Source organism: Drosophila biarmipes, unplaced genomic scaffold, assembly GCF_025231255.1.
Source record: "Drosophila biarmipes strain raj3 unplaced genomic scaffold, RU_DBia_V1.1 ptg000019l, whole genome shotgun sequence".
Lineage (NCBI taxonomy): Eukaryota > Metazoa > Arthropoda > Insecta > Diptera > Drosophilidae > Drosophila > Drosophila biarmipes.
The window spans coordinates 6,063,185-6,073,719 of record NW_026114537.1 but is presented as its reverse complement, the minus strand read 5'-3'; the positions used below and the strand labels follow the sequence as shown (position 1 = coordinate 6,073,719).

Here is a 10,535-nt window from a genome sequence, read left to right as displayed (position 1 = left end):
TCTATTATTTATAATCAAGCTCACCGTTTTGCCATATTCTTGAAATTATCAGAGATAATTACTGATTTTTTTAATGCCGGCTGGTTTCTATTAGTTTTAAAATCGCTAACATGCCGTAATTTCCCTTACGTGTTTAAGTACACATAAATTATAAATTACATGGGGTTAGTCATGAAAATAGAAACGTTAGTGTCGATGGTCTGTTTTTATTGTAAGTCAGAAGTCATCACACGTCAGCCTTGACTGTCAGCGCGAACTGAGCGAGAACCTTTTTCTTTTTACGAATTTTTAATGGTGAACATATAGTATCCACACTTACCCTATCGAAAGACCTTTGAGGTGTTTTTCTGGACCTTGTCCAAATTTTTTGTAATGCCTGAATGACCTCCTTTGTTAAGGTTCGTCATGGTACGTAGACATTATAGTTTCTCTTTCTTTATTATTTATAATCAAGCTCACCGTTTTGCCATATTCTTGAAATTATCAAAGATACTCCCGATGTTCCATTTCGAGCTTAGTGATTTTTTTAATTCCGGCTGGTTTCTATTAGTTTTAAAATCGCTAACATGCCGTAATTTCCCTTACGTGTTTAAGTAAACATAAATTATAAATTACATGGGGTTAGTCATGAAAATAGAAACGTTAGTGTCGATGGTCTGTTTTTATTGTAGGTCAGAAGTCATCACACGTCAGCCTTGACTGTCAGCGCGAACTGAGCGAGAACCTTTTTCTTTTTACGGATCTTAATGTGGGAACATATAGTATCCATACTTACCCAATCGAAAGACCTTTGAGGTGTTTTTCTGGACCTTGTCCAAAGTTTCTGAATGACCTCCTTTGTCAAGGTTCGTCATGGTACGTAGACATTATAGTTTCTCTTTCTCTATTATTTATAATCAAGCTCACCGTTTTGCCATATTCTTGAAATTATCAAAGATAATTACTGATTTTTTTAATGCCGGCTGGTTTCTATTAGTTTTAAAATCGCTAACATGCCGTAATTCCCCTTACGTGTTTAAGTACACATAAATTATAAATTACATGGGGTTAGTCATGAAAATAGAAACGTTAGTGTCGATGGTCTGTTTTTATTGTAAGTCAGAAGTCATCACACGTCAGCCTTGACTGTCAGCGCGAACTGAGCGAGAACCTTTTTCTTTTTACGGATCTTAATGGTGAACACATAGTATCCATACTTACCCTATCGAAAGACCTTTGAGGTGTTTTTCTGGACCTTGTCCAAAGTTTTTGTAACCTCCTTTGTTAAGGTTCGTCATGGTACGTAGACATTATAGTTTCTCTTTCTTTATTATTTATAATCAAGCTCACCGTTTTGCCATATTCTTGAAATTATCAAAGATATTCCCGATGTTCCATTTCGAGCTAAGTGATTTTTTTAATTTCCCTTACGTGTTTAAGTAAACATAAATTATAAATTACATGGGGTTAGTCATGAAAATAGAAACGTTAGTGTCGATGGTCTGTTTTTATTGTAGGTCAGAAGTCATCACACGTCAGCCTTGACTGTCAGCGCGAACTGAGCGAGAACCTTTTTCTTTTTACGGATCTTAATGGTGAACATATAGTATCCATACTTACCCAATCGAAAGACCTTTGAGGTGTTTTTCTGGACCTTGTCCAAAGTTTTTGTAATGCCTGAATGACCTCCTTTGTTAAGGTTCGTCATGGTACGTAGACATTATAGTTTCTCTTTCTCTATTATTTATAATCAAGCTCACCGTTTTGCCATATTCTTGAAATTATCAAAGATAATTACTGATTTTTTTAATGCCGGCTGGTTTCTATTAGTTTTAAAATCGCTAACATGCCGTAATTCCCCTTACGTGTTTAAGTACACATAAATTATAAATTACATGGGGTTAGTCATGAAAATAGAAACGTTAGTGTCGATGGTCTGTTTTTATTGTAAGTCAGAAGTCATCACACGTCAGCCTTGACTGTCAGCGCGAACTGAGCGAGAACCTTTTTCTTTTTACGGATCTTAATGGTGAACACATAGTATCCATACTTACCCTATCGAAAGACCTTTGAGGTGTTTTTCTGGACCTTGTCCAAAGTTTTTGTAACCTCCTTTGTTAAGGTTCGTCATGGTACGTAGACATTATAGTTTCTCTTTCTTTATTATTTATAATCAAGCTCACCGTTTTGCCATATTCTTGAAATTATCAAAGATACTCCCGATGTTCCATTTCGAGCTAAGTGATTTTTTTAATTCCGGCTGGTTTCTATTAGTTTTAAAATCGCTAACATGCCGTAATTTCCCTTACGTGTTTAAGTAAACATAAATTATAAATTACATGGGGTTAGTCATGAAAATAGAAACGTTAGTGTCGATGGTCTGTTTTTATTGTAGGTCAGAAGTCATCACACGTCAGCCTTGACTGTCAGCGCGAACTGAGCGAGAACCTTTTTCTTTTTACGGATCTTAATGGTGAACATATAGTATCCATACTTACCCAATCGAAAGACCTTTGAGGTGTTTTTCTGGACCTTGTCCAAAGTTTTTGTAATGCCTGAATGACCTCCTTTGTTAAGGTTCGTCATGGTACGTAGACATTATAGTTTCTCTTTCTCTATTATTTATAATCAAGCTCACCGTTTTGCCATATTCTTGAAATTATCAAAGATAATTACTGATTTTTTTAATGCCGGCTGGTTTCTATTAGTTTTAAAATCGCTAACATGCCGTAATTTCCCTTACGTGTTTAAGTACACATAAATTATAAATTACATGGGGTTAGTCATGAAAATAGAAACGTTAGTGTCGATGGTCTGTTTTTATTGTAAGTCAGAAGTCATCACACGTTAGCCTTGACTGTCAGCGCGAACTGACCGAGAACCTTTTTCTTTTTATGAATTTTTAATGGTGAACATATAGTATCCACACTTACCCTATCGAAAGACCTTTGAGGTGTTTTTCTGGACCTTGTCCAAAGTTTTTGTAATGCCTGAATGACCTCCTTTGTTAAGGTTCGTCATGGTACGTAGACATTATAGTTTCTCTTTCTCTATTATTTATAATCAAGCTCACCGTTTTGCCATATTCTTGAAATTATCAAAGATAATTACTGATTTTTTTAATGCCGGCTGGTTTCTATTAGTTTTAAAATCGCTAACATGCCGTAATTTCCCTTACGTGTTTAAGTACACATAAATTATAAATTACATGGGGTTAGTCATGAAAATAGAAACGTTAGTGTCGATGGTCTGTTTTTATTGTAAGTCAGAAGTCATCACACGTTAGCCTTGACTGTCAGCGCGAACTGAGCGAGAACCTTTTTCTTTTTATGAATTTTTAATGGTGAACATATAGTATCCACACTTACCCTATCGAAACCTCTTAGAGGTGTTTTTCTGGACCTTGTCCAAATTTTTTGTAATGCCTGAATGACCTCCTTTGTTAAGGTTCGTCATGGTACGTAGACATTATAGTTTCTCCTTCTTTATTATTTATAATCAAGCTCACCGTTTTGCCATATTCTTGAAATTATCAAAGATACTCCCGATGTTCCATTTCGAGCTTAGTGATTTTTTTAATTCCGGCTGGTTTCTATTAGTTTTAAAATCGCTAACATGCCGTAATTTCCCTTACGTGTTTAAGTAAACATAAATTATAAATTACATGGGGTTAGTCATGAAAATAGAAACGTTAGTGTCGATGGTCTGTTTTTATTGTAGGTGAGAAGTCATCACACGTCAGCCTTGACTGTCAGCGCGAACTGAGCGAGAACCTTTTTCTTTTTACGGATCTTAATGTGTGAACATATAGTATCCATACTTACCCAATCGAAAGACCTTTGAGGTGTTTTTCTGAATGACCTCCTTTGTTAAGGTTCGTCATGGTACGTAGACATTATAGTTTCTCTTTCTCTATTACTTATAATCAAGCTCACCGTTTTGCCATATTCTTGAAATTATCAAAGATAATTACTGATTTTTTTAATGCCGGCTGGTTTCTATTAGTTTTAAAATCGCTAACATGCCGTTATTTCCCTTACGTGTTTAAGTACACATAAATTATAAATTACATGGGGTTAGTCATGAAAATAGAAACGTTAGTGTCGATGGTCTGTTTTTATTGTAAGTCAGAAGTCATCACACGTCAGCCTTGACTGTCAGCGCGAACTGAGCGAGAACCTTTTTCTTTTTACGAATTTTTAATGGTGAACATATAGTATCCACACTTACCCTATCGAAAGACCTTTGAGGTGTTTTTCTGGACCTTGTCCAAAGTTTTTGTAATGCCTGAATGACCTCCTTTGTTAAGGTTCGTCATGGTACGTAGACATTATAGTTTTTCTTTCATTATTATTTATTATCAAGCTCACCGTTTTGCCATATTCTTGAAAATATCAAAGATATTTACTGATTTTTTTAATGCCGGCTGGTTTCTATTAGTTTTAAAATCGCTAACATGCCGTAATTTCCTTTACGTGTTTAAGTACACATAAATTATAAATTACATGGACTTCATGGTCTGTTTTTATTGTAGGTCAGAAGTCATCACACGTCAGCCTTGACTGTCAGCGCGAACTGAGCGAGAACCTTTTTCTTTTTACGGATCTTAATGTGTGAACATATAGTATCCATACTTACCCAATCGAAAGACCTTTGAGGTGTTTTTCTGGACCTTGTCCAAAGTTTTTGTAATGCCTGTGTTTATGAATAGTGGACTGTATTATGGTTTTTATTATAGTTTTATGCATTTATTTTCACTATTTAGCGGGTTTACAATACTTTAAGCGGGGTTGCTATCAGCGAGCGGTTGCGGTTAATATCAACAAGCGAATGCAGCCGGCTTGCAAAACGTGCAGAAAAAAAGAACAGAAAAGCGATCGCGTGATGTTCTAATACTAACGCATTGCACTGCAATTTCGGCTATGCGTGTGAGCTTAAAGCTCCCAAATGGTTACAATACAATGATGTGCGCAAAAATAGGTACTATAGGTAATATAGGTTATAGGTAAATATGCAAAAGTAAAGAAGCAAATGTAATACTATTTAAATTCAACATAAAGACGAACTATTTCCCAACATACCGGCCCCCCTGAACGACGGTTCAGTTCAAAGGAAGCACAGCAATTTTCGTAATAGGGCGCTTGTAGATTCCCTTGGCGGTTTTAACGGTGACCACCCGAACCCTCTGATCCTGGCCAGGATGAACTTCGGTGACTCGTCCTAGCATCCACTTGCTTGGCGGTTGATTGGGCTCCTTCAGCACAACCAGTGTGTCCACGGCAACATTTGGAGCATCTTGATGCCATTTCGTGCGAGGTTGAAGCGTGCTGAGATACTCGAGATTCCAACGTTTCCAGAAACCTTGAACCTTGGCCTGTAGTTGTCTCCAGTGCTGCAGTCTGTTGATATTTACATCCAGGAAAGATGGTTCTGGTACCGAAGTGAGAGGCTGACCTGTTAGAAAATGAGAAGGAGTTAGCGGGTTAAGACTGTGATCGCTAGGTGCGCATAAAGGGCGAGAGTTCAGAAGCCCTTCAATCTGAATTAACAGGGTCGAATACTCCTCGAATGTCAAGGCACTGCTGCCAATGACTCGTTTTAAGAGCAGCTTTATGGATCTCACACCAGTCTCCCAAATGCCTCCGAAATGGGGAGCAGATGGCGGAATGAAATGCCAATTAATCTCGTGGCTGGCCATGAAGCTTGAAATTTCTTCATCTTGACTTTGAGCTATTGCCATTCGTTGCATTTCAGCTAAATCTCTTTTGGCTCCATGGAAAGTCGTTCCATTGTCCGAGTATAAATCTGATATAGGTCCACGTCGAGACCAAAAGCGTTTGAAAGCGGCTATAAAGGCGGATGTCGTCAAATCGCTGACCAATTCTATGTGAATCGCTTTTGTAGATAGGCAGACAAAGATCGCAAACCAAGCTTTGCCAAATCTTGGTGTCCGGCCTGTCGATGTTTTGATTGACACAGGTCCAGCATAATCCAATCCAGTGTGCAGAAAACAACGGGCGGGTTGAACTCGAAACTCCGGTAAATCAGCCATAAGCTGAGAACTCGTGTGTCTTCGCTGCAGAAAGCAAGTTCTGCAATTGAATACAGTTTTGCGGACGAGGTTCCGAGCTCCTAGAATCCAATACCTTTGGCGTAGACTATGAAACGTGTATTCGACTCCAGCTTGTAACAATGCAGCATGTTGATAGCGAACTAGCAGACCAGCTATTGGAGATTCCTTAGGAAGGAGAATGGGATGCTTTGCGTCATAAGTAGCTATGGAATTATCGATGCGACCACCAACACGCATTACTCTCTGCTCGTCTAAAAAGGGTGTGTAGCGGATCAACTTCGATTTCTTCGACAATGGCTGTCCGGTAGTTAACTGCTGGTACTCCACGTTGAAGAACTCCTTTTGAGCGTGCGTAAAGATCTTAGCTCGTGCATATTGTAGCTCCCACGCCGATAGGAATGGTGAAAGTCGATTCCTCTCACGAAGACGATGAACGAAGCGAAGGCAGTAGCTGACTATCCTTAATAAACGGGACCATGAGGAGGATTTGTTGATCATACAAGATAGCGAATTTCCGTCGTCGGAAATGTGTAGATTAACTTTCGTTTCAGCCTTCATCTCTAGGCAGGCCTCTCCTTCTGTCGACAGAACAAACTTAGCTTTAACAGGTGGCCAAGCTGAACGGGACTGAGATAGCCAAGGTGGTCCATTCCACCATATTTGATGATCCACGAGGTCCTTTGGCAGTACTCCTCGCGATGCGCAGTCTGCGGGATTATCACCACTTCGAATATGTTGCCAGCAGCTGCGTGGGCAAACCTCTAGAATTTCAGCAGTGCGGTTGCAAACATAGGTGTTCCAAGTCCTAGGCGGAGAAGATAGCCAATGCAGGACTATTTCAGAGTCTGACCAACAATTAATTCTGGAAATAGGAACAGTTAATGATTGCTTGACCAGATAAATCAGTTTAGAGAGTAAATGAGCTGCGTTTAACTCTAGTCGCGGAATGGAGATAGGCTTAATAGGGGCTACGCGAGTTTTAGCCATAATCAGTTTGACAGCATATCCATTGTTGACTTCGACGCGGCTATAGATGACGGCAGCATACGCTTGAGATGATGCATCAGCAAATCCGTGCAGTTCCATTTCTTGATGTGGTGCAGATATGTAGCGAGGAACTCGACAAGTTTCCAATAAATGCATTTCCGATGCAAACTGTTGCCATCGTGTACACATTTGCTGCGGTAGTACTTCATTCCAATCGGCAGAACTTAGCCAACTATCTTGAAATAGGATCTTCAGAAAAACAACAGTTGGCGAAAGCAAACCCAGCGGGTCGTAGATCTTGGCTAGTTCTGAAAGCAATATGCGTTTAGTAAGAGCAGTCGTAAATGCGGGGGTTTCTAATTTGAAGAAAATATAGTCCGGTTTTGGTTCCCAACACAATCCCAGGACTTTAACAAATCGAATTGAGCGGTCTTCCTCTAAATCCTCTGGTGGATACTCACAAATCTCCTTTGGCAACGACTTTAAAAGGGCGTAACAGTTTGAGCTCCACTTTCGCAATTTGAATTGAGCTTCGCTAAGAAGCAGAATCAATTCATCTTTGAGTGCAATGAGATCCTTGATGTTGTCGCATCCAGTAGGAATATCATCAACGTACGCGTCTCTGTTGAGCACGACAGCAGCGGTGGGATACAATTCGGCATAGTCATTCGAGAGCTGTTTAAGAACTCGAACTGCAATAAACGGCGATGAAGCTAATCCATATGTTACTGTCAACAGTCGATAATGATCCATCGTAGCGTTTTCATCCTTCCTCCAAACTATGCGTTGGTACTGTGTATGTTCGTCCGACACCAAAATGCCTCTAAACATCTTCTCGATGTCTGCACAAAATACATAACGATGCTGACGAAATCGAAGGCATACTCCAATTAAGTCCCGTTGAATAGGCGGTCCTATATGCAGTCGCGAATTAAGAGAATGACCCGTGGAATCCTTTCCAGAGCCGTCAAATACCACTCGGCAACGTGTGGTAGTACTATCTGGCTTAAAAACTGCATGGTGTGCCAAATAGTTGTAAAGTGCGGGATCCTCACCGCCTGCAGCAGCCGGAATCAATTCCATATGTCCTCGATTTAAATAATCATCCATGAAATCCACATATTGTTGTTTGAGTGCGGGGAATCTTCTAAATTTCCTTTCCAAAGCGGCGAAGCGGTTTAAAGCCTGTGGCAAAGTGGAGCCAATTGGCGTGCGGGGCTCCTTGAATGGGTATTGAACAATATAAACACCATCTTCTCTACGAGCATGTGTTTTCAGAAAATGTTGTTCGGCGGGATCACTGGCGTCTATCGTTGTTTTACTCGGATGCACTTGTTCCATGTCCATAAATGAGCGAACTAAGGAATCCAAATCTTCATAAGCGTGATGAACTTGTGCGTGCGTAGATGCTTTGTTACCATCAGTGTAGCTGCCTGTAATAACCCAACCAAAATTAGTATGCAGTGCGATGGGGTATTCGATACCAAACTCTCGGCGATGTCCAGTATATAAGTTCCACAGCTGATCAGCGCCTAAGATAACGTCGATTTTGCCCGGAGATCCAAACGTCGGGTCAGCTAGCGGTAGGCTGCGAATCTTGGTCCAAATAGTTGCATTTGATTTGACCTGCTGAGCTGGAATCGTAGAAGTTAGAGAACTCATAATTAGACAAGAGACTTCCAATGATGCAGTCGTGGTTCTTGAGAGTAAGGTGAAGCTAGCGCGACCTCGGCTAACACCAGCCGGGTTAGCACCTAAACCAACTACCGAAATGCGGGCATGCGTGCGAGGAATTCCGATCCTTTGGATAAACGACTCAGATACCATGGTTATTGTTGATCCAGTATCGAGCAATAACCTACACGAGGTCTCGTTTCCCCATGTGTCAATAACATTGGCGACAACAGTTGGCAGTAGGGCTGGATTGTTGGCCCTCTCCAAAATATGATGGCTAACAGCGGCAGTATTCGTATCAGCGGCAGTCGAGTGCGCAGGTGCCTCAGGAACCGATCTTGCTTCAATCGGGTGTACTAACGTGTGATGCTTAGCGTTGCACTGACGGCAAGTGTTCGATGAATTACAATCCCTGACTTGATGCGATCGACTCAAGCAGTTGAAGCATAATTTTGTATCCTTGGCGAAGGTGCGGCGGCTGACTACATCCAGTGCCTTGAATTCATTGCATGAATATATAGAATGCTGTCCTTGGCAATATATACATTCGCGAGACGACTGAGTTGATCCACTGGCATGAAAAGCGGCTTGGCGGCGTCTACTCTGGGCTGGTCTTGAGGGTTGCATTGCGGGTAAATCCTGACAAGACTCCAAAGTATCACAATGAGCGAAAAGAAAGGCGAACAGCTCCTCTATGGTGACGTCTTCAGTGGCCGATAAACTGCAGTTGGCCCAAGCTTGTTTAATTTCTGAACCTAACTTTGACAGCAAAATATGAATGAGCCATACATCGCGGCTGTCACAGTTCAGCGCATGTAAGCCTCGAATGCATTCGTCGGCCGAGTCAATTACCTTGCGTAATTCTGCAATATTCGAATTGTTAGCGGTTGGCAACGATAAAAAATTCTGAACAAACGATCGAGCGATGAGCGACCTTTTATTATAACGATTTTCTAATTTTTCCCATGCGTCTTGGTAATTATCATTACAGACGGAAATATGTTTAATTAGGGACAGTGCTTCTCCCTCCAGATATGATTTGAGATAATGAAACTTTTGGCACTTGGAGAGCTTTTCGTTACTATTTACTGAGCTTAAGAACAGATCACTAAACTGGGTCCAATCCTCATATTTACCAGAAAATGTGGGAATCCGAATTTTCTCAAACCTTAAATCAGCAGTTCCCGATGAAGTATGAATTTTCTCCAAAAGGTTGTTTTGTCCCTCAAATAGGCGTTCCACTGTACTTGAAAGTAGAATGTTCGACTGGTCCTGTCCATGATCCTGACCTCCCATGTCCTTGATGGCGTTACTAAAAATAGCATGCGCGGCGTAGAACTTGTCTTCGTATTCGGGTATGTCCAATCCAGGGTCTTCATATCCCTCCTCCAAGTGAAATTCCACTAACTCATCTGAGAGCTCCATAAAGTGGTTGAAAGTGGCGACCAAACGCTCCAGCTTGAATTGCAATGTTTCCACATTCTCACATCTTTGTGAAAACTCCACAGCACTGTTGAGTGTGCGCGTTATTTGCCCCTTGCAGGCACCACGTTGTTGAATCGTTCTATGCATTATCGCGTTCATGACGAAAAAACGGTAAATTTGTCTCTAATGTTCACAAAAGTAAATGCACAAATAAACGCGGGTATCCGGCTCTCGAAGGACCAAAATTTGTTATGTTTATGAATAGTGGACTGTATTATGGTTTTTATTATAGTTTTATGCATTTATTTTCACTATTTAGCGGGTTTACAATACTTTAAGCGGGGTTGCTATCAGCGAGCGGTTGCGGTTAATATCAACAAGCGAATGCAGCCGGCTT

The 10,535-nt window shown here is 40.6% G+C and overlaps 1 protein-coding gene across 1 annotated transcript; it reads right to left on the bottom strand.

The window, feature by feature from the left end:
* Nucleotides 1–5,080: 5,080 nt before the first annotated feature.
* Nucleotides 5,081–10,285, bottom strand: LOC127012102 (uncharacterized). The gene is made up of 3 exons (XM_050890323.1): nucleotides 9,803–10,285; nucleotides 8,902–9,208; nucleotides 5,081–8,673 (listed from the first exon to the last, which is right to left on the bottom strand). Exons 1-3 carry the CDS (start codon nucleotides 10,283–10,285, stop codon nucleotides 5,081–5,083), a joined length of 4,383 nt encoding a protein of 1,460 aa, XP_050746280.1.
* Between the last annotated feature and the right edge of the window lie 250 nt (nucleotides 10,286–10,535).

Excerpts from the sequence above, each read along its gene's own strand:
- LOC127012102 (XM_050890323.1), bottom strand. The coding sequence starts at position 10,285 with ATGCATAGAACGATTCAACAACGTGGTGCCTGCAAGGGGCAAATAACG. Across the intron at positions 9,209-9,802 it reads GTGATCTGTTCTTAAGCTCA|GCACTGGATGTAGTCAGCCG; the intron begins GTAAATAGTAAC and ends AATGAATTCAAG. Across the intron at positions 8,674-8,901 it reads ATGGGGAAACGAGACCTCGT|CTCAGCAGGTCAAATCAAAT; the intron begins GTAGGTTATTGC and ends CTACGATTCCAG.